General features: G+C 38.1%; 1 protein-coding gene across 5 annotated transcripts in view; it reads left to right on the plus strand.

Annotated features, from left to right (window-relative positions):
• The window catches only part of atp8a2 (ATPase phospholipid transporting 8A2), a 561,594-nt gene that overhangs the window by 252,233 nt on the left and 284,620 nt on the right, over positions 1 to 24,741 (plus strand). For all 5 annotated transcript variants that reach the window (XM_072577324.1, XM_072577326.1, XM_072577325.1 and 2 more), the window contains 3 exons: positions 1,144 to 1,283; positions 2,835 to 2,973; positions 5,808 to 5,872. In XM_072577324.1, the coding sequence (XP_072433425.1) occupies positions 1,144 to 1,283; positions 2,835 to 2,973; positions 5,808 to 5,872 (344 nt within the window). The remainder of the gene's footprint in view (positions 1 to 1,143; positions 1,284 to 2,834; positions 2,974 to 5,807; positions 5,873 to 24,741) is intronic.

The raw sequence follows: 24,741 nt of genomic DNA on the forward strand, positions 1-24,741 counted from the left end.
AAGCCTATCTGTCTAGAATTGTCTCCATTATGTAATACAAAAATGAATTTACCTGAGCAGGTAATATGTAGTGCTGTTTAGAAAACCAGTCAGTCTGATTCCTTTTCCTCAGTTGTATATGCTCTTGACCAGTTAACATGATGAATCAGAAAGTAAAGAGGAGAGAGAAACTGCCAGATGCTGCATTCCGAGTCAACGCATTCAGACATTTCAAACATAGCATTAACTCTTCTCAAAAAGGCCCTGTTCATCTTGTGACACTTTATATTCATGATAGACAATGGCAGACCTTCCGTCAGGTTTAAGGACCTGGGAATTGGAGTCCCAGTCATGGTCTAACAGCTCGTCTATATCCTGCAGCACCACAGGGAAGATGTTGGCAACTGGGGCCACATTGTGGAGAAATCCAGATTGTATGTGATGAGGTTGGGGAGTCATCAGCAAGTGTGGCTCTCAGCCACCCAACCCTTCCTCTCTTTCACCCTTCCTCCCTTTCACCCTTCCTCCCTTTCACCCTTCCACCCTTCCACCCTTCCTAAAGTCAATTCCCTCGGTTGGATATTGGGTGCTTTGAATAAGACACAGTCGGGGAGCCCACAAACAAACACACCAGCATTTGCTTATCATATTTGTGAATGTGACAAGTTCTTTTTCCCTTCCATCCTGTCACTGCGTTACTACGGCAGTGACAGGATAAGGCCCTTAATTGCCTGTTAATTGCTCACATAAGGCCTCTGTTGGTAACTAGGCAGGAAGGCTCTGTGTGGGTCTTTCCACCTCAGACTTAATTGGGAAGTGGGTGGAATTCCTATCCACTTGATTAAATGATCCCTGCCAGTCAACATACTGCAGGGAATGGCACAAATTTCCACTCAGTGAATAGGAGAGTTATTAGTAAGAGGAAAAGAAATGAGGGAGGAATGCAAGCTCAGAAATAAGTAGAAGAAAGAGCAGATTTGCATAACTTAAATAAACAAATGCAATTTCAATATATCAATTTTCAGCCAACTTCTGGTTTTGTGTCCAACAGAGATATAAATTCCCACCCTTAACTAATTTTGAGTTGCATTGGATTCACTGTCCAAAGCTATTCCTCCTAATTGATCTTTTAATATTTTTAAAAAAGTTTGATATCATTTTCAGGTTTAAGGACTTTATGCTTTTCGTATACTGACCTCGAATTGAATGACTATGAGCAGTGGGTACAGATTTATAACAAAGCCAGTATAGCTCTTCAGAACAGAACCACAAAATTGGAGGAATCCTATGAACTCATAGAAAAGGTAAGAACTGATGACTGCTGCATTACATATATCACTGTCGTGGGCACGAACCTCAGTACTAACGTTTAATGAAAAATAAGTATGAAAGAATTCGGTATGGCACAAGTCTCTTAGTTCACCTTAAGGATTCATGTATACTCTGTCCAGATGCGTACCAATGTGTACAGATCCCACTTCACTGATTATAATCGAAAAGTAGATTTGCCAGGATTTGTTAAGGCCAATCATTGGCAACGTTTATTTTTACTGGGTCTTCTGGCAGCTCCTGCTGCAGAAGAATTGTCGATAAGTTGATTTTCAGTTAGCAGCTTGGTTCAAGTGCTCGTGCCACTGAATGATCGTGACAGTGTAGGATGCAGAGGTATCAGGGAAAGTTGGCTGTCGGCTTTCATTGAGGATGTGAAAAGGGAGGTTTTTTTTATAGGAGAGAAATGTAAATTAAGTTAATTTAAAATTAATTGATCCGACAAGGTTTATGACACAAAGAATACTGGTTTGCATGCACATGCAATCAATAATCATGCCAGTGTTTATACTCTACGTTAACCTTCTTCCACACTCTTCACTATTAACCCTGTTGATCTTTAACCTACTACTGTTTTCTCAAATATTTATTTAGCTTCCCTTTAAATGCATCTATGCTGGACACCTCAGCAATGCAATACAGCAATCACTTCCACATCCTACCACTCTGTAGGTGAAGAGGTTTCTCCTGCATTCCTTTATTAAATACATTTGGGCTAAGAGTCGTGGATATAAGATTAAGCATTAGACATTTAGGGCAGAGTACCAAAACATTTCTTTTGAGAGGCTGGAATTCATTGACTATGTAGCTTAATTGAAACAGAAACAACAGGCATTTTTAATCCTAGGTTGGGTTATTACTAGAGCAAATAGGAAATAATGAAATATAGAAACAAATAAGGGAGGATAATGTGGTGGATTTGTACCAAACTAAATTGGTTGAGAAAATGATTTTTTTCTGTTTTGTAATTTCTGTGTAAGAAGTGTTATTTCAATTATATCCAGCAGAGTGCAGTAGTGTTAAAACTTTTAAAATATAAAAAAATTGTTTGAACAAAAGGTTGTTTCATTTAATAGTGTGAATGCTAATTGAATGAATGAAATAAGAAATGAAAAATAACCCTATTCATTTGGGAAAATGAACATAGTAAGAGTCATTGACAGTGTGAAATATTTTCATGTTTAATAATTAACTTCAGATTAAGAAGTTAGTGCTGTTCTTCAGAAGGCTCAGTAAATATATGATGCTGTATGGCACTAAGTCACACAAACATTAAATCTTCTATCTTTCTATGCAAACATTTTTCTGTAGTAGGAATAGAACTGTTGGCCTCAGTGTCTTTGAACAGTTTACATTTTAAAAGTACTTTTAATGGTGCAAACTGTACATGGGCAATTAAATACCCACAGATTGCTTAACCTCCAACACATGTTTGTTTTGTGTTCCTTGTGAAACATTAGAAATTTTTATATCATGTAAACTTCAGTATTTGCATTATATTTGTTTTCCAAAAACCTATTTTTCAGAATCTGCTGCTACTTGGAGCAACTGCTATTGAAGATCGTCTTCAGAATGGAGTACCTGAAACCATAGCAACACTAATGAAAGCTGATATCAAAATATGGGTTCTGACAGGCGATAAGCAAGAAACTGCAATCAATATTGGTGTGTCCACTTAAACCTCCCCCCGCATACTTTTTAATGTTGATTGGGTCAATAGGATTGTCATCTAAAATCCACATTATTAGATTTGCATAACTAAATTCCTGTACATTTTTAAAATTTAAGTTCAATTGGCAAACTGAAAGCAAGGATGTAAAAGTTACCTTGAATTGATGCTTTAGTGCTAGGACTACAGTATGTGAGGCAGCAGCTCTGTTTTGATTAGACTAAAATCATTAATATAAATTTATGTGAACAGCTTTTTGAAAAGTTGCAACAATTAGTTTGTCTTAAAGGATACTGATATTTTCCACTGGTACACAAAATTCATATTGTAAGACCTCTGTTTTGAGGTGTTTACTGAAATAGGTAACCTCGGAGGGTGCAAGGACTGAGTCATGATGTGAACATTAATCTTTTTAGTACAACAGCTGGAGAAAGGTTCTTCAAGGGAAATGTTTGGACCTGTTCAGATTCCATCTTCAGTAATGTGGGGAATGTCATCTAAAGTGATAGATTGTTCAATAATGTTGTAGCCTTCTACAGAGTTGTTAATTTCCAAAACATATAACTGAATTGCGATTGATCACTTTAGCCCAAATTGGACAACTGGGAAACTATTTTCATGCTAACTTCAATGAAGTCCATATTTTGATAGAGATATTGACTTCATTGAAGCTAGTATGAAAGTGTTCCCCAGTTGTTCAATTGCACTCTCAGTAAATACCAACATGATAGGTTCAGTGATCACTTCTGACCAGATGAGTGTTAACAACATAGAATCCCTATAGTGTGGAAGCAGGCCATATGGCCCATCGAGTCCACACTGACCCTCCAAAGAGCATCCCACCCAGACCCATCCCTCTATCCTATACTATCCTTGCATTTCCCATGGGTAATCTTAGTCTGCACGCATGTGGACACCTTTGGGCAATTTAGCATGGTCAATCACCTAACATGCACATCTTTGGACTGTGGGAGCATCAGAGGAAATCCACGCAGACATGGAAAATATGTAAGCTCCACACAGGCAGTCGACTGGAATTAACCTTGCGTCCTGCTGCTGTGAGGCAGCAGTGCTAACCACTGTGCCACCCTAACATTTCAAAAGATGGTGGCACTTTGCACTTTGGAAACTCAGCACGAGTTCTGCCCATGGTTGACTGTGTGTGTACCTTTGTCCAGAAGTGAAATAGCTGAGTGTCATTATATATGATTCAGAAAATGATAAATTCTGAGCAACTTCAAATTATTCAATTCAAAGGTCTTCTTCATAAGCTGACTCTGTCATAATCCTAGTTTAGCTCCCTGGCACATTGAAGAAGATTGGAGCTTTATGCAGGTTATAATTAGATACAAATCCTATAATAATGCATAAAAATTAAAATAAATTTTATTCTTGCTTTGCATTTGGTGTGTTGCGATTATCTACCAGAACCATTGATTAGAAAGGTATTTTCAGATTTAAAGCTTGTATCTTGTTCTTGTGAGACACTTTGCAGCATATTATGTTAAATGGATTGCATCAATGAAACTGTTAGGGAAAAAAGAAATTAACTGAGACAAACTCAAATTTAGAATTTCTAAATTGTTGGTGACTCATATCGATTAATATGACCAACGGGTAAAAAAATGAATGTCATTCAGAATAAATTCTTCTTAAATAAGCTGAAGGAAGTCGAGTACCCTCCCTTATGTTCATTCATTTGTATAATCTGCATTTGCAGCCATCAGACTTTCTGGTAGAATTTTACTTCTACTGGTTTTAAATTCTAAATAGTTCGTTCTTCCGGGATTCTGCTAATGAAGATCAGATCTGATTCGCCCATGTTCCTTCAATATAGGATTGGCACTAATATTCTACCTGAGTAGAATGAATAGTATTGTCAGTCTCTCTTTTTTAAAAATTAAGTTCTGTTTTGATAGTAATAAATGAAGGAACGTCGGCATCACTTTACCACATGTCACCAACGTTTGAGAGCAGTTTTTGCTGTGTGGTTGAGTGGAGGGAGGGAAGCGGTGATGGAAACCAGAACTAATGTTTTGAGATGAGAGAATGGAATCTGCCATCACAATTGCAAAAGGTAGGGGCAGCAGTTGCTAGCATAAACCGGAGGCACAGTTGTCAGCTTGAACTTTTGGGGAGAAAGGGAAAGTGCCAGTTGTTTAGGGAAGTGGCAAATAATGCTAAGTTAAATGGGTTGGGGATTGATTTATATATTTAAAAAAAGCATGAGGGTGAATGAATTGTCTACTTTTGTAAATTAGAGTCAGCTAGATATAGAAAACTAATTGTTAAAGTTGCTGTGTATTTACCTTTACAGAAGTTACAAACAAACCCAACCTGCGACTATAAATTTATACGTCATAACAGGCATCACTGGACAGCAATTACAAGTGTAAACTTTCATTACCTTACTTTGACACAATTCCTTCTCCCTTCCACCGCATATTAAAATATTGTGCAAACCGATATCACCAAATAATAGCATGCCATCTAAGATTGAAGCTGGACTCTCCCTGATATTTGGGGTTCTGTGCCAGATAAACCATAACTGTCACAACTTAGTCATTACAAGGGTTCAGCTGAAGCTCTCTTGTCAGGATAGTCCAAAAAGTTGTTTCACAATGTATTATATCTAAACTTGGGAGTGTCCCGTACTTAGCGGTGGAAAGCTCTTTAGAAATTTTCAAAATGTTCATACCTTTGACTGGAATGTGGAGAATAAAAAGAAATGTAGTCAAACTATTATTCTGTGATCTTTCTACTTGTCAATGTTGTATTTAGGAAAGAATTGATATTTTTCAACTATTGCTTGTTTCTGTTCTTTTGACAGGTTATTCGTGCAAACTTGTGTCCCAAAGTATGTCACTACTAATAGTGAATGAAGATTCTTTAGATGTAAGTCATTCCATTCCTTTCAAATCTTGTCCAGGTTTTAGACCTTAAAGCATTTATCTTTTGTAATTATTGAAACTTGCCATTCAACATTGTAATGCTTTCCATCATTCAATGCCTATAACATTTCTCACCTGTTGAAATACTGAAAGTACATAGGCATTTTAGTTGTAAATCAGTTGTAGTATGATTTGTGTTGCTCTCATTTTGCATTTCTCTATTTAAAAACTATCAATATTGTTGAAGCAATTTAGTGCTATTCAGTCACAGTACTAATATGTCACAGAAGGGAGGCTGGAAGTGGAGAGTAGACTACTCTGTGTACAGAGAAGGGCACTCACTGGACGTGTTTGATTTTTGACTTGAATTGCTATCTAGTGATTGATTTCAAATTTCCGGTTCAACATTTGAATCCCAAATTTGATTCTTACTCAGACTCACAGACCCTTTAGTAATGTAGAAGTAAATCTTTCTTCCCGCTTCTTCACCCTGTCAGTTCTCAATCTGAATCTCACCTCACAAGAAAGTATCAACCAGACACTAGGTGATGCCTTGTCATTCTGATAACAGTTAGGACAGAAATCCTTACTGGACTGATCTTTAAGAAAGGAGCAAGTGAAATAATAGCTTAAGAGGTTGTTCCTCCTGTCTTCAACAATGCCACGGAACCGATGAGTTGACGTGTTTGAAGTGTGAGAAAAATTAGGAGTAATAAAAGGCACTGGAAGGTTATTTTACTCAGAAATAGAACTGTAATTATGTGGTTTCAACAAATGCATTTTTGTATGTGAAATTAATATTTGAGCACTCCATCTTGGCAGGAGGCATCTTGGTTGCCAGCAGAATTAATTTTACTTTTTCTCAGACTTGGTAAAATTTGTGTCTCAGGCCCTCCAACTCTTCTGACCTTTTTGACAGAAGGAAATTGTATAAGGATAAAGTGCAAGACAACTACAAAAAATAAACAAAATGTAGACATTTGCTACTGAAAACAAATGAAGACAAAGGCACAATAAATAGATATTTTGGACCAGATATATAAACAATTGTTGCTTATGGTCTTCTTAAATGGCTTCTTTTGTTGAGTGGGTGAAGAGTCACTGTAGCTGTAACATTTTGACTGGGCTATTCTATGTATCTGACTTGTATAATTACTGTTTGTGAGCAGTCATTGAGACAGGTGCAGACAAAGCTGTAAAAGCTGATTGTACACAAACTTACTCAACTAAAAATGTTTAACATGCATTATTATTTTATTCTCATTCCTTTCAGATGTTAGATTTGTGACACAGGAATGTTGAGAGTTGTTTGACTCTTGTGTTTTGGTCTTGAATATGTTTTATTCTGATTTTAAATTTATTGCTAGAGAATCTGTCATTTTAAATGACACTCGCTGGCTGAAGCAACATTTTAAAATAGAGTGTAGGAAGTCACAGAACATTTTAACTGTTGGAAATGAATCCGCACTACAGATCGAAAAGGCAGTAGGCATATTAGCATGACTTATGGATGACAGCTGGAGTGGGTGTTATTGAGGCTGGTTATCCATAGTGGCACTAAATCATAACATGTTTTTGTCTGTTTTAATTTTATTTGATCTTTGGTATCCAAACTGAGAAGCATATCAGGAAGATTGGTGAATATATACTCACTTAAACTTTGACTTCGTTAGTCAGGCCAACAAAATGAGAAATTTTTAAAAAACATAGGAAAGCATAGAGGGAGCATTAGTTATTATCAGTTGTATATAATCTCTGAACTCATTCAGTCGTACAATAGAACCCAATTGCAACCAAATGACACAGCTAGTTGATGTTGAAGTGATCGGTGACTTCAACCATGATTCCCTCTACAGGGATTTTTCAGTTGAAATCATGATGAGGTGGAGAGGTCACGACGAAACTAGGCAAATCTTTTCTTGATGTGGTGGAATGAAAAATTAGATGTCAAGCCAGCTGTGTATGTCTCATAAATCTTGGCAAAATATTGGAGCCAATGTGTCATTCCCACCTATCTTCTAATTCATGGAAAAGCACACTACTCAGGAAGCATGCTATGGGAATTTTTAAAACCAAAATACCTAACAATTATGAAATATTTTGGTCCTATGTTCCAAAAATAGACATAAAACTGTATTTCTGAAAGAGTGTACTAAATGTAGAGTTAACTTAAGTTAACCCATTCATGGAAGCAAGAACAAACTGACCCTCTGATAGACTTGGTAATCTCGTATTTTAAACAGACATGTCAACAAATTCTAGGATGCTGCTGATTTATCTGGATCAATAATGAAACTTAGCAAGGTGGATTAATAACAACAAAAGTAACCTACGTCTTCATAACACCTTTAGTGTAGATACTTCTGAAGAGTCTTATCAATCAAAATATGACATTGAGCCACAGAAGGAGATATCAGAATGGATCGCTGTATGCTTTGTCAAAGACATCTATGTTAAGGAATATCTTACTATAAATGTTGAAGGAAAAGGGAGATGTTGAAGTTTTGATGGGGCATTCCAAAGTTTGGGCCTAAGGCAATTGAAAATACTGCTCAGTGGTGATGTGATTGAACTCACGAATGTACAGGATGTCAGAATTGGAGGAGTACAGAGATCCCAAAGGCATGCTGGGCTAGAGGAGGTTACAGAACAAGGAAAGGGTCATGCCACCAGGATCAGGATTTTTCACCACCATTGAATGTCAGGACTTTTTCAGTTTAGTAACAAATAATCATGGAAGCTATTGCTTCGGGAGATAGGATGATCGGATCTGTGTGCACCAAATACAACTTTAGTAATGCAATTTGTGGGTTGCTGAAACAACCTCTATACTTGGTATACATAGTCTGCTCAAGTCCTGGCTTTGCCAATCTAGACTTGAGCTTATAATTTTGCATGAGTAAGAAATTTTGTGTGCACAGATCAGGTACGTGGAAAGTCCTATAGTACTGTGGGTATGCCTACTCCCAAGAACTGCAGCTCACTATCCCCTTGTTCAGGGCAGTTAGAAATATGCAGTAAATGCTGGCCGAGCCAGCAACACTCCACGACCCATGGATGACTAATAAAAAAAAGCATGTCAATTTCTTAGACATCTAAACTCACTTAATTTTAAATTACCTGGCTTACCCAAAGGAAAATTTCTCATAGCGCAAGTGTGTGCTGTTTAGAAGCAACATAAATTTACAATTTAAAATACTTTGTAAATTTGGATTTTTTCAGTTTATCTATACTTGTGCACAGTTCATGTGAATTTTTTAAAAAGTAGGAAATGCCATACTGCACAGCTCCATCAGTTGTGATTTCTGATTTATGACTGATTCTTGAGTGAAGATAATGGATGATTTCATGATTTCATGATAATTGCTTATCAAAAGAAATTTGCCCTGTGGTAACTGAAGAGTTTTTTTAAAGAAGATTGTAAATTAAATTTGCATTTTACATTAGAAATTCTGCTTTTCTTGACACTTAACATGAGAACTTTGAAGTCATTGATAGCAATGAAGAGCCCTCAAATAATTTAATGACTGAATGCATCATGCTTCTGGCTTGTATAATTTTGAGTTTGCCTTTAACCTGTAAACAATTCAAATGTAGCTCTGGTCTATTCAATTGCTTCTCATAGATAGTTCCCTCATCACAGGAGTCAGTCTAGTCAACTAACATAGCTCTCCTTTTAGAGCAACTATATCTTTCCTTGTGTAAGGAGACCAAAACTTTATACAGTACTTTAGGGGTTGCTGCCTCCAATGCACTGTCTGATTGTAGAAAGACTTCTTTACTATTAAACTCCGAACGTTTTATGACAAAAGTCAACATACCTTCCTAATTTCTTGGGATACCTGCATTTGAACTTTGTAATTCATGTACAAGAAAACCCAAGTCCTTTTGAATGCAACAATTTTCTATTTTCTCACCATTCAAAATAAACTTCTTCTGTTTTAAACTTAAGTTAAATGGATAACTTTACACTCATTCATCTACCATCTTGCCCACTTACCAAGTGTGCTGGGTGAGGAAAATAGTGCAGAATGAGAAAATAAAATACTGCATATACCTTCTTTAACAACAGTAAAAACAGGAATATTTTGTATAATTATTTACCAGGTCATTTTGCAATTTATGGAAAAATGCATTTACTTTTTCGGAAACCAAGTGCATCCAAGTTATTTGCCAGAGCAAATATGAGCTTTTATGGTAATAATGTTGGTCAGTCTGAATCCTTAACAATGGCAATCCATTTAAAAAATCTTTAGAAAAATGGTCCTCTTAGTTTTCAAGCTCCTCAAAAAGAGTTTTAAGACAATAATAGTGAACGGTCAATCCAGTATTCTTTTTGATAGTGTTTCATAGGTTGTTCATTTACATCAGGATCTTTACATTTGCAAAGTTGCAATTCCCCTGTTAGATATGATCAATTCTGTTACTGGTAGTAGGATAAAGATTAAAAACTTTCTTCAGGTTGACTGGCCTGCTGTGCGTTTTTAATTTCATAGACATGTGCATTTTTTTGTTTGCTTTTGGTGTTTCATAGTATGTTTTATTTAAAAAGATTGTGTCAGATCTTGTGCAAATTTATGTTATGGAAATTGCCTAATTTTTATTTCTGAATATCACTGAATATTGAGGTTGTTTGGATAATGTCTATATTGAAAAGTTGTGCTGTGCAGCTTGTTTGTAACCCAATTCACCCTGAGCTATCATACTTGAGAACTATCTGGATGTTTTGGGCGGCATGGTGCCACAGTGGTTAGCACTGCTGCCTTACAGCGCCAGAGACCCGGGTTCAATTCCCGACTCAGGCGACTGACTGTGTGGAGTTTGCACGTTCTCCCCGTGTCTGCGTGGGTTTCCTCCGGGTGCTCCGGTTTCCTCCCACAGTCCAAAGATGTGCAGGTCAGGTGAATTGGTCATGCTAAATTGCCCGTAGTGTTAGGTAAAGGGGTAAATGTAGGGGAATGGGTGGGTTGCGCTTCGGCGGGTCGGTGTGGACTTGTTGGGCCGAAGGGCCTGTTTCCACACTGTAAATAATCTAATCTAATCTAATGTCTGTTATCCTTAGATTTTGCGCTTACTGATTTCCTAGGCCATTATTTGATAATGAAGGAATAACGCCAATTCAGTTTTTATTGCATGCAATTTTTATCAGTCGTTTGTCTTCTAATCTTTTCTGCTGTGTCTCTTGAATCTTCTCCTCCAAACAAAAGGGGACTTTCAATGGAAATTGGTTTACCTCTGTGTTCCTTCCATATATGAGACATCCTTTCCTTCATTTTCCTCCGTCTTTTTCAGTACTTAATCTCCTCTGAAATTTAACTACTTTATTTGTGTAATTTGTTCTTTCTTGATTTCCTCAGACAGAAACACCAGATCTATTGGTCTGTTCAGATTTGATCATTGGGTGTTTCTGATCCATTCCAAGCATCAGAGTACATTTAGCAATAGTATACTCATCATTCTTTATTGGCTATTTTTTGTTTTGACAGTTCATTTTTTGCTCTGTAAGGTGAGATGTTGAAACTCCTCTCTGTCCAACATTCGTATCAACAGTTCCTCAGTTCACTTTCAGAGTAAAGCTCTCTCAAAATTTTACTGTTCAGTGTGAAGTGAAAGGTTTTCAAAAGTATCAGGACATTTTTATAGCTATGAATTTAATCTTATTTGTTGCAGATAATTATAAACCAATCAGGCTTTGCTCTTGAACTTTGACATGTGTGTTAACTTCTACCTTGTAGGTCAACTTTAGGTATTTTAAAATAAATTATATGAGTGATACACCTGTAGTTTAATGACTATTTTTACTTACATTGATAACAAGTATGAAGCAAGTTAGCATTTTTAAATACACATTCTCAACCAGATTTCGAATAATTTATACTTACAATCTTTAAAGCCTTCTATTCCCTTCTGTTTTAATTTACTCAACAGACTCATGACCAGTGACATCTTTCATTTCACATTGCCATTGCAAATTTCTACTTCTAACACTGCATTTACCTGGTTGTATTTCACTGCTCACATTAATCTTAGACAAGTTGAAGTGTGGTGTTGAATGTTTTAGGGAATAATATAAATACAGCTTTTAACTATTGATTATGTGTATTGGAAAATCAGGGATGAATGACAAGTGCTTGTGTGGGCCAAATATTACACTGTATCTGGATAATGTACACACCTTTTTAAATCAGAAATCTTGATATGTCAAGATTTACTGCAAAACACCAAGAAACATGAAGAGTATGAGACAAGATTAACCAAATAATTAACCAAGATTAAACGACTAATGATTGCGTAGTTTTAAAGTTGGGATTTATTACTGAGGGTGCAGGAACAAAGAAAGATGCAACAAGCCCATAGCTTTGAGTTTTTTAATACATGAAGAAAAAAGGTGAAAAGCTGTAAAGTGAAATGTTTTCCTTGCTGTGTGTTTATATAGTTTCAAATGACATCTAAAGTAAGATTTGAAATATTTGTACAACTCATAACTGTATGATTATCTAGTGTAAGAAATCTCTCAACTAATTTACTTTCTGAATATCAGCAAAGGCCCCTATAACATCATCTCTTTCCTAAATTATCATGCATCCTTGCATTGTATAAAAAGTACAGTTTATCTCAGTTGAACACGCTATAGTATGATTACATATGCTCTACTTTTGAGGAGTAATTGTAAACCATGTAGCTTGAACTATCATTATTGTAATGATTAAAGAACATGAGGTATGATGGGATATGCAGTGTGCTTTATGAATGTCCAATTTACAAACTTTCCTACTTAGAAATGAAAACCCAAACAGGGGTGTAATTTAAAAAACTCAAAACATTTCCTGAATTTACAAACAGCTGCTTCATGTTGTTCTGAATTGTCATAGAGTCATAGAGATGTACAGGATGGAAACAGACCCTTCAGTCCAACTTGTCCAAGGCGACCAGATACCCTAACCTAATAAATGATCTCCAGAACTGAGCCTGTTTTCAAACGGGGGACTGTCTTTGTGTAGAAGCAATTAACTGGCAGATTTGTCGATTCTATTTACATGAGAGATTGTGACCTATTTCATGTTGATTAATTTGTGTGTGTAAAAATGAAGATTGAGTTGGAAAATGTTCGGCATACATCTGCCTATGAGCTGTGAAACAACTTGAACTTTTCTCATATAAGTGAGAAATGAGCCTGTAGTAATTAATGGCTTCTCCTACATATTGAGACAGGCTTCCCCTTGAGAATATATGCTTAATTTCAAGTGAGGTATGCTTAAACCATTATAGTAGTGTCCTTAGAGATGAAATACCAAAATTGTGAGGTAACCACTATTTGTGCAGAGCAGCAATGGGTAAAGTTCATTTTAGATCGGTGGGGACTTTTTGGGGAAATGTATACATTTATCAATGTTTATTAAGCCTATCACTTTGCGTTTATTTGTGATGTCGAAGAAAATTCTGAGCTACCTCTCAAGCTAGTCTCATATTTTGTTCATGAGGATGTTATGTTGGTTCATTGAATTCACTATTTCTAGTTATTTATGATAGTGGATTACAAAGGTGAATGTGTGATGATAAAAATGGCATAAACTTGCTGCTGGTAATATTTCCAGGTAATCCTTTATGCTGGAACTAATCACATAGATGACCTTTGCTGTATTATTATTCTTTTGTAGCACAAAAGGTCCCACTACTCTGTTAATGCTTCACTAGCTCTGCTGATGGATTGAAAGGTCTCACCTTGTATTCCATTTGGAACAAGTTAGCTTCAGTTAATGGGGTTGATACATGTTTTATGAGTAACAAAATCTTGAAACTGTGCAACATACATAAACCTTAGTTTATTTTTATCTTTTTAAATATAGTCTCCCTGTGACTCATTGACACAATAAATATAAGTGAATGTAGTGGTTCCCAATGTAATTTTACGATCAATTCTACCAGAAAACTAATTGAATTGCTTATATCTTAATAATTAAGAATGTAAATACAGCCTGGTATTTTATTTAAACAATGATTTCTGTCAATCCTATAGTCATTTTCACATGAAGTGTCCAGTTTGTCCTTTGTTCTTGCTGCCCTGGTGTTATCAAGGCTATCTGAAGTAAGCTTCTGATCAGTGGTGACTCCCGAGATGTTGATGAAGGGGGATCTCTGTGATGCGGTTCAATTCAAGATCAAGGAGAGATACCTAACTTTTGTTTGTACCTTAGAAAACAGTTTACATGCTTTGCACAAAGGAACAACATTGAAACAGGATTTAGAGCCCAGCCAATGGATACTGGTGTTAATCCTCCACGTGAGCAGTAGTAGAAATCCTACAGGCCTTCCCTGATCCAAATTTATTTTATTTCCCTTCACTGTATCTCCATTTCATAAATGTTTCTACAATGTCACCCCAAAATTGCCAGTATGTTGAGTGACTGACAAACTCAAAGATGATTCTGCCTAAGGCTGAAAGTTCTTCAGGTTCGTGTGAACAAAATGCAAGTTAATCTGTTTGGCCCCTCCCAGAAATGTTTTCCTATAGTTCTTAATCCATTCTCCTTGGTTATTTGCTTGTTATGAACCTGACTTCCGTGCATCCCGAATGCCCTGTTTAAATCTGACATGATCATGAAACCACGCACCAATTCATCATTAAGAGTAATTATTCCCCTTTCTGAAACCTCACTTGCCTATGTTTGTATCTCAACTCCTCCACTCCTTAAAAACTCTCCCTATCACATTTATCACCATAAAGCTTGATGTCACTGTGCTAACTTCAGTCACTTTTAATTATCAGTCAGATGTTTAATTGACAGTTGACCCACAATTTTCTGTACAGCTCTATGATCTGCTTTATGCATGATAAGGAGAAGATATTAACAGTATTGCTTAAGTAATAAGGAACGGGAAAGAACTTGGCATGTTTGTAATGATTTTCACATTCTTAGGATCCCCCAGCTGTTTAACAGTCAGTAAATTACTTCTAAAGTGCAGTCACTATTATAGGGAAAGGCCACATAGAAAGCACACTGCAAGGTTCCACAAATAACAGAGGGATACATCACAAATTCGTCAAACCCTAGGATTATAGTTATATTATAATAGATTTTGAATATCAGTGTTAACAAAATGAGTAGATAATTTTGCTTTCCCAATGAATTCTGAAACCAAGGCCATTTACTTTCTTTCCAACAGAAATAGTTTTGCCAAAGATTAATCCTTTTCTTACCCACCCACTTAGGTAATAGGATAGCCCTCCATCATAATACTTGAAGGTTGCATAGTACCATGGAAACCTATTGTATTCAACTACTGTGATTGAAATATTATATACTTTGTGATAATTTCCTTCGATCTCGAATGTCACAGACATTACATGCAATTGGGATTATTGTTTCAAGCACATTGATGATTTGATGCAATATGTTTTGCTTCTCTGTAATTTAAAAGATTTATTTAGTTAAGTTGCAAAACATGGAAATAAATAGGTGTGGTATTAGTTTTTCCTGTAATGCATCTAGAATGTTTTTACATCTTAGGACTGGTCTGTCGTCTTAAAGCTTGCATTACTTTGTTAGGTGATTCAGTAAAGTTTGAATTATGGACACTGCACCTGTTACCCAGAGACTTAACTGTTTCTCCAGCTGACATTTAATGAGTCCTCCCACTACTGGGTGCAGACATATGGTTTGACTAACGACTTCCATTATCTCAACATGGATTGATTCTGACGGGCAAGTCCTCCACATTCATCTTTTGTCTGTTTTATTTGCACATGCTTGAGAACAGGTTTCTGCCAGGATAGAGCACATTGAGGCCACTGGCTAGAATTTCACTACCTTTCTGAGCCTTGAGCATAATGACCAATTAAAAAGGTATTTTGAAAGAAACTGAAGTACTGTGGCACTCGAACAGCTGGAACCCTTACCTCCTAATTAACAGAATAAGTGGCAACCTACTTATGAAGAGAAAAGATTAAAATCCATTGCCGGAGAGATTAATGAAAAAGTCATGCAAAATAGTCTTGGACGCTAATAATGTGAAAGTAGTATTTACTTTCCATGCATTCGGGACAGTGCACAATTGTCCTTGAAAGTCTTTTGACTATTCCCAGAAATAGTTCTGCACACCTGTTTTGTATTTTGATTCTTTACTTGCTTCTATTTTGTAAGAGGTGTCCGCCATTCTTTTGTCCATTGTCCAATATACTGAGCTACTCCTCATCCTGAGTAATATCAGTCTTTGCCCTACCTCACCCTCTTTTCTCTGATTTTATTACCTTCTTTTCTCCTTCCATATAAACATTCACTGACATGCCTGTTTTGTAAGTCCATGTGGACACTGCACCCTTGGTAACAAACATAGGCAAAATCATCTTTGACCTCTTCTTGCATCCCCTACCAATCTCATTCGTCTATTCTTTTCCAATCCTACTGTCATCCATTGCCATAAAATCTCTTCCTGGATCACTTGTATTACACTTCCAAAATCCATTGCTGAATATTCATTGGGGTGAATGGAAATATTTATGAAGAACTGTTCATCTGCTTAGCAATCTTTAATGTCCTCATCGCCAGCAAAATCTTTGATTTCCTATCCCAGTTATTGTGCTGTTATGGCTGTCATCTTCATTTTATGGTCAAGGAGTGTGTACTTTAGAATATTTGCATACTGCTTTAGCTATCCATTATCTAACTTGGCTGGTCCACACAAGGAATTATCAAGTTTCATTCTCCTGCCAACATCATTGCCATTGGAGAGCAAAGATAACTTGCAGTTTCTTTTCTCCATTATCCATGATCTCCCCTTTCTCCCCTCCCCCTCCACACTCCTCTTCAAAAGTAAATTCTGAAAAACTGAGCTTGCTTGTTACTAAGATTGACAACTATCCATTTTGCTACATCTACTACTACTCCTCCTTTCCTTCCCCCGCCCCCGCTATTCCCATTGAACTCATTGCCTTTACCTGCTCCCATGCCACCTGACAGGTTTTCACATCTTCGCCTCATTCCAAACCATGAAGCTTGCCTTATTGTACCTCTTTCAATAGTTTTTTGGTTACTTTCATTGTTGCAATTTATTCATTTTGCAGCTTAAACTCCTTAGCCAGTTCTGCTTTTGTGCATTTGAATTCAGTTCATAGACCCAGATCATATAGTGATAATGATGGTTAAATTGCCAGTATTCTCAATTGTTATGCTACTAAAGGGATAGCAATTTCTGCGTCTATGCATGTGCATTATGGGGAATCTAGAAGTTGTTATTGCTGATTTTGTACTTCTCCAGGCTCTTGAGGCACCACTAGATTACACTCAATAGAAAAACATATTGAAAAGAACTTCCACTTGTATGTTGTTATTGTGCTGTAAAAACCCTTGAAACACATGTACCTGGGTTTTAAGCAATCTTTACATTAACTGACCCTTTGGCCGAAAAAAACTATTTTAGGAAGTATGCAAAATTACTACTTCATGATTTTTTTAAAATTACATTTTAATAGTTTTTGAGTTTATCTTTTGTCGAATGCTGAATGCTGAAATGCTGAATCTTTCTGGTTTGTTGCATGGGAATACTTCAACTTGAACGGTTGCTTACTTGCTTGCAGACATCATTGTTGCTGCATGCCTAGAGATGCCCTTGACTTGGTGCCAGAATTAAACTGTTGATGTAAAAGGAAAAGTCAATGGCACAGAAATTGCTCGATCTTTATTTTGCTGCTGACCCCGAAATCCAACCACAATTTGCATTCTCAGATCACATCAAAGTTTACAGCGGTATTCTGACTTAGTTCTAAACTGCTTTTACAACTCTGTGCTTTAGCAATCCATACAGTAACCTAAACTAAATCATTATCTTTGATCTTTTTGAAGAAGCCTCTTAATCTGTCAGTTTCTGTTTAGTGTTTGGTTTTTAATTATCTTTCATTGCAGCAGGTGTCTATCTGTTCTGATTATAGTTAACTTCAATTATTATAATTGTTCTTCACTGGAAAACACTAATTTAAAGTTGCAATAGCTTCCTGAGGAAAGATCACTAGAACTTTATATCACAACAAATTTTAATGCATTCAATCACTATAGCAGCAGACCTGATCTTGGCATTTATAAGCATTTACTCTTGTCTGAATTCATGTTGCAACACTACAAAATTCTCCTTGAGGCCCCACTTAAAGCAATAAAGTTAAAAATCACACAATATCAGGTTATAGTCCAAAAGGTTTATTTGGGAATACTAGCTTTTGGAGCGCTCAATTATCCGAACAATATGGGTGGGCACTATTTCGTTTAGATAATTGATTATTCGGTTAATTGATTCGATGCCTCTCCTCTGGGGCTGGAGTTTTCTGAAGTTTCCTTTTTCCTTGCTCTGCCTGCCTTGCTGCCTGTCTGTCTCAGGATTTGTTTCTGAACAGACCTGTGTGTAAGGAACCTGCAGCATTGCTGAAGCCCCTCCTTCAGTTCAATGGGATTGACACAGCCAGCACTTGTTAAGTCCACTCCCTGTTCAAGAGACTAGACAGCAGCAGCACAACATCCACTCCCCCGTTCATCCCCCCATCTGCCCTCGCCCTGGCCCCCGTCCGCTCCTGGTGTCTTACTGGACATCAACAGTAAGACTGCTGCTGCCTTTGGGTGGTGGGTGAGTCTCAAAATAGCATGCACTCCCTCACAAACACGCAACCACACCACAACTTTTTACTGCAACTTCTTGACAAGTTCCAACTTTGCCCTGCACAGGACAATGTTGGAGAGGTTATCTGGGGAAGGGGGGTTTAGGGTACACCCTAGTGTAGAACTTCAGGGAAAGTGTGGGGGAAGAGAGAGAGAGAGAGAGAGTGGGCGCTCAGTCATTTGGAGATGGTGCCTGGGCTCCCATCGATGTCTAAGACTGTTCTCAGCAGCATTTCAGTAAGCCAAGTTCATTTTTAATCGCAATCAGTGTTGGAAACACCTCTTTGATGTAATGTTTCTATCGGGACCTTGAGATCATCTTCAGATGATCCGAAATTTGGATAATTGATATTTGAATAATTAAATATGTAAACCTGTTGGACTGGAATCTGGTGTTGTGTGATTTTTAACTTTGTCCACCCCAGTCCAACACTGCCACCTCCACATTAAAGCAATGAAGTGAAACTTATCTTCATAATTCCCATTGTTGGGACTGCTAAATGTTGAACCTGTCAGAATCAAATCAGTCCAACAGAACCAAGGGAAGATGAATACTGTCCAGTAGTACTAATTGGTTGTTGGAATTTTGAGACACATTTCATCATTATTTGCTTTGAATTTTCTCCCTATTGAGAGTGTTCAAAATAAGTGCTCCTAAATATAAGATGAGTAAGACTAATAAAGCTACCAGGGAATACAGGAGCATTATCTTTACCTCCAGAATGATTAGGATGTGGAAACACTATCATAAGGAGAGGTTGAGATTGAAGGAATCATAAGTTCAAGGAAGTAAACACAACAGGATTATCTAACCTTTTTGTTGGAAGGGCCATATTTCATTTTATTCTCATTCAGGGGGCCAGTAAGAAAATTTCAAAGATAAGGTTTTGAACAACAGTAATCATGAATTTCAAAAAGCATAGTCAAGGTATGAAATAAACAAAAAGTAACTAAACAATTTGAGCAAAAGATATGTCAAAACAAATTGATAATTGAATAAAATATAATTAATCAAGATGATTAAAAGGTGCTAAGCAGCAGAGCTAACCAATAAAGTCACTTTTTTCTTTTCATTTAAAAAGCAAAGCTAGAGAGACTTGGTCTTGACCCCAAATCCTGCACAACAGGGAAAGGAGAAGGAGGGGATTGGAGCCAAACAAAAGAGCCAGGTTTAGCTAGCACTGACCTTGCATTTGCCTGCGGTAATGCACATTCTGAGCTGGTCTTGGTGGAATTAATACAAAGTGGGAGTCAGAGGCGATTTGCCTTTCCGCCTGGGCTTTTCTCCTAGTCTTATGTCGTCTGTGATTAGCTTTTTAAGAAGGGAGGAGGACAGGGAGGGTTTTTATGTGTGCATTCCCCCACAACAAGCAGCATCTGCCTGTCTCTGTATCTGAATCATTTCCATTCTTCTTGTTCTCTCTCACTCATCCTCACTCATCCATAAATGGATGAGTGAGTGAGAACCTTGATATTAAGTGTGTTTCTCATTTGCACTCATGCAAGCTATCACTGTGGAGCTGTTCAGAATGGCTTTAAGGCACTCTGTATTCACCTTAAGATTCCAGCCAATGCTGTAACTCCTCTTCGAGGCCAACTCGACAACCTAGACCCATGTCCTGCTTTAGGGACTAATCCCTGCGGGAGGCAAATGAACATATAGCTAATTGGAAGGGGAGGCAGCAGCAGAGAGTATAACAGGGGCATACGCAAGAGTGTGGGGATGAGAGTCGGAGGGAGAGTGTGGTTAAGTGCAAGGGGTGCAAGATAAAGCACAGCCACGGAGTGATGAAGACTACCTCCCTCATGCAATTTGGATGAGAAAACTATAGAACAGTACACAATAGGAATCGGCCCTTCAGCCCCTGGTGCCAAACATGATTCCACATTAAACTAAATCTTTTCTGCCTGTCCTTGGTCCATATCCCTCCATTCCCTTGCATATTCATGTGCTTATCTAAAAGTCCCTTAAATACCCCTATCGTATCTTCCACCTCCACTTCCCTGGCAGTGCATTCCAGACTCTGTGTAAAAAACATATAGTAGGGTATGCTGATAGAGTCAGATGAAGAGGGGTGAGAGAAGACTATTGATTTTTAAAAATTATTTGCAGTTGGGGTGTTGATATTGCTAGCGAGGCCAAACTTTATTGGCCATCCTAATTGCTTTTAAAATTCCGTAGTCCATTTGATGTAGCTATATTGTTAGGGAGAGAGTTCCACAGTAAATACAGATGCAGAATATTAATTTAGTATCTCCCCCAGTTTCTGTGGCTCCACACAAAGGCATCTGATAGGCAAATCATAAAGAAAGGAACTGCACAAAGTAGGAACTGTGAAAGAATGTGATATGGTTCCAAGTTCAGAACATAACTGAATTGGAGTAGGACTTCAAGGTTGTGGCATTCTCATATGTCTGCAACCCAGCTAACTGAGGTTGTGGAAGTGTTGCTGAAGGGGGCATTCTGACTTCAAACAATATCACTGTTATTCACAGTTTATGTATCAAAAACTGAGAATTGCCTTCCTAACAACAACATAGGTATATCTAACTACATGATTGCAGTTGTTCAAGTTGGCACACACAATCTCCTCAAGGCCAGTTAGGGACAGGCAAAAAATGTTTACTTTCAGTTACACATTCATCCCATGAATGAATAGAAAAAAATGATTTGGGCTGGTGAGAAGAAACAAACACTAATGTAACAGATTCTCAATCTTAGTGACAGAATTTCATAGATTTCATCTGTGTTTTTGGAGTTAGTTAAAGCTATCCATGAGATGGTTTTCCATCATGTGCAGTGACACCGGCACTGTGAAACATAGGATAAATTTCAAGACTTATCTAGCAGTTCAAAATATTTATACATGAGGTGCCATTGCCAGCATCGCATTGCAGTCACACAATTTAGAGAGAACAAACTTGAGTTAACAGTGCCAGTGATCAGCAGGTAAAAGTGGTGGTAGACAGTCAACCAGAGCCAGAGGAACAGCAAACCTGAGGGAATAGATGCCCTTGCAATTAATAATCCACATGCTTGCTTCCTTTTGTTTGCAGTTCCTTTCTTTATGATTTGCCTATCAGATGCCTTTGTGTGGAGCCACAGAAATCAGGGGAGATACTAAATTAATATTTTGCATCCGTATTTACTGTGGAAAAGGGTAAGGAAGATATCGACTGTAGGGAAATAGATGGTGACGTCTTGCAAAATGTCCAGATTACAGAGGAGGAAGTGCTGGATGTCTTAAAACAGTTAAAGGTGGATAAATCCCCAGGACCTGATCAGGTGTACCCTAGAACTCTGTGGGAAGCTAGAGGAGTGATTGCTGGGCCTCTTGCTGAGATATTTGTATCATCGATAATCGTGGGTGAGGTGCCGGAGACTGGAGGTTGGCAAACGTGATGCCACTGTTTAAGAAGGGTAGTAAAGACAAGCCAGGGAAATATAGACCGGTGAGCCTGACCTCGGTGGTGGGCAAGTTGTTGGAGGGAATCCTGAGGGACAAGACGTACATGTATTTGGAAAGGCAAGGACTGATTAGAGATAGTCAACGTGGCTTTGTGGGTGGGAAATCATGTCTCACAAACTTGATTGAGTTTTTTGAAGAAGTAACAAAGAAGATTGATGAGGGCAGAGCAGTAGATGTGATCTATATGGACTTCAGTAAGGCGTTCGACAAGGTTCCCCATTGGAGACTGATCAGCAAGGTTAGATCTCATGGAATACAGGGAGAACTAGCCATTTGGATACAGAACTGTCTCAAAGGTAGAAGACAGAGGGTGGTGGTGGAGGGTTGTTTTTCAGACTGGAGGCCTGTGACCAGTGGAGTGCCACAAGGATCGGTGCTGGGTCCACTACTTTTTGTCATTTACATAAATGATTTGGATGCGAGCATAAGAGGTACAGTTAGTAAGTTTGCAGATGACACCAAAATTGGAGGTGTAGTGGACAGCGAAGAGGGTTACCTCAGATTACAACCGGATCTTGATCGGGTGGGCCAATGGCTGAGAAGTGGCAGATGGAGTTTAATTCAGATAAATGCGAGGTGGTGTATATTGGGAAAGCAAAGCTTAGCAGGATTTATACACTTAATGGTAAGGTCCTAGGGAGTGTTGCTAAATAAAGAGACCTTGGAGTGCAGGTTCATTGTTCCTTGAAAGTGGAGTCGCAGGTAGATAGGATAGTGAAGAAGGCATTTGGTATGCTTTCCTTTATTGGTCAGAGTATTAAGTACAGGAGTTGGGAGGTCATGTTGCAGCTGAACAGGACATTGGTTCGGCCACTGTTGGAATACTGCATGCAATTCTGGTCTCCTTCCTATCGGAAAGATGTTGTGAAACTGAAAAGTGTTCAGAAATGATTTCCAAGGATGTTGCCAGGGTTGGAGGATTTGAGCTATAGGGAGAGGCTGAACAGGCTAGGGCTGTTTTCCCTGGAGCGTCGGAGGCTGAGGGGTGACCTTATAGAGGTTTACAAAATTATGAGGGGCATGGATAGGATAAATAGGCAAAGTCTTTTCCCTGGGGTCGGGGAGTCCAGAACTAGAGGGCATAGATTTAGGGTGAGAGGGGAAAGATTTTTTTAAAAGGGACCTAAGGGGCAACTTTTTCACGCAGAGGGTAGTACATGTATGGAATGAGCTGCCAGAGGATGTGATGGAGGCTGGTACAATTGCAACATTTAAGAGGCATTTGGATGGGTGTATGAATAGGAAGGGTTTGGAGGGATATGGGCTGGGTGCTGGCAGGTGGGACAAGATTGGGTTGGGATATCTGGTTGGCATGGATAGGTTGGACTGAAGGGTCTGTTTCCATGCTGTACATCTCTATGACTCTATGTAATATCCTTCATATTTTTGTTTCTTTCCCATTCTTTCTCTTAATTTTATCCTTTTGTTGTGTGTCTCACCTTTTGTATATCTCAGTTTCGATGGATCTTAATTTCTTTTAACTGCCTATCGATTTCTTCACTTTCCCCTCCCTTTCCAATATATTCCGTCTCCTTGATTTTTCTTGCCTGTCTTCCATCTTCAATTACATTGCTCCCCACCTGTTTTGATAATTATACAGCTACTTAGCTTATTGTGCTTGTGCCAACTCTGAAAATGTTATTCATTTAGTCTCAATTTCCTTTGCTTTCCCTGTAGCTTTCAAAATTTTTGAGTAATTTCTAGTTCCCAGTTAAAGGCTACTGTGGACTCGAGTTCCATAATTTTTTTCTTTCAGAGCAAGACTTTGCTTAAGTAATTTAGACCATAAGGTATTGAAGCAAAAAATAGGCCATTCAGCTCGTTAAGTCTGCTAGCCATTAAGTGATGGCTGAGAAGTTTCTCAACCCCATTCTCCCGCTTTCTCCCCATAATCTTTGATACCCTTAGCAATCAAGAACCTCTCTATCTCCATCTTAACTATACTCTGGCCTCTGACCTGGCCTCCACAGCCTTCTGTGGCAATGAATTCCATAGATTCACCACTCTCTTGCTAAAGAAGTTTCCCCTCATCTCTGTTCTAAAATGTCTTCGCTTAACTCTAAAACTGTACCCTCGGGTCCTACTCACTCTTGCTAGTGGAAACATGTTGGCAATGTCTGCTGTATCCAGACCATTCAATATTCTGTAAGTTTCAGTTAGAACCCCCTCAGTCTTTCTGAATTTGCTTGAGTATAGAATCAGAGTCCTCAAACGTTCCTCGTATATTAAACTTTTCATTCCTGGGACTGTTTTCGTGAACCTCCTACAAACCCGCTCCAGTTCCATTACTTTGTTCCTGAGGTATGTGGCCCAAAATTGCTCATAATACTCTAAGTGTGGTCTGGCCAGAGCCTTATAAAGCCTCAAAAGTACATCATTGCTTTTATATTCTCTTCCCCTTGAAATAAATGCCAACATTGTGTTTGCCTTCCTAACTACTGACTCAATCTGCAAGTTTACCTTGAGAGAATCTCGGACTAGGACTCTCAAGTCCCTTTGGACTTCAGATTTCTGAATTTTCTCCCCATTTAGAAAATAGTCTCCATCTCTGTTCTTCCTACCAAAGTGCATGACTTTACACTTTCCCACATTGCATCATCTGCAAACTTAGCCAGAATACCCTCAGCTCCTTCATCTAGATTATTAATGTGTCAAGTGAAAAGCTGTGGTCTGAACACTGACCCTTGTAGAATACCACTGGCTGCCATCCTGAGAAGGACGCATTTATCCCCACACTCTGCTTTCTGTCAGGCAGTCAATCT

This window comes from Chiloscyllium punctatum, chromosome 9 (genome assembly GCF_047496795.1).
Source record: "Chiloscyllium punctatum isolate Juve2018m chromosome 9, sChiPun1.3, whole genome shotgun sequence".
NCBI lineage: Eukaryota > Metazoa > Chordata > Chondrichthyes > Orectolobiformes > Hemiscylliidae > Chiloscyllium > Chiloscyllium punctatum.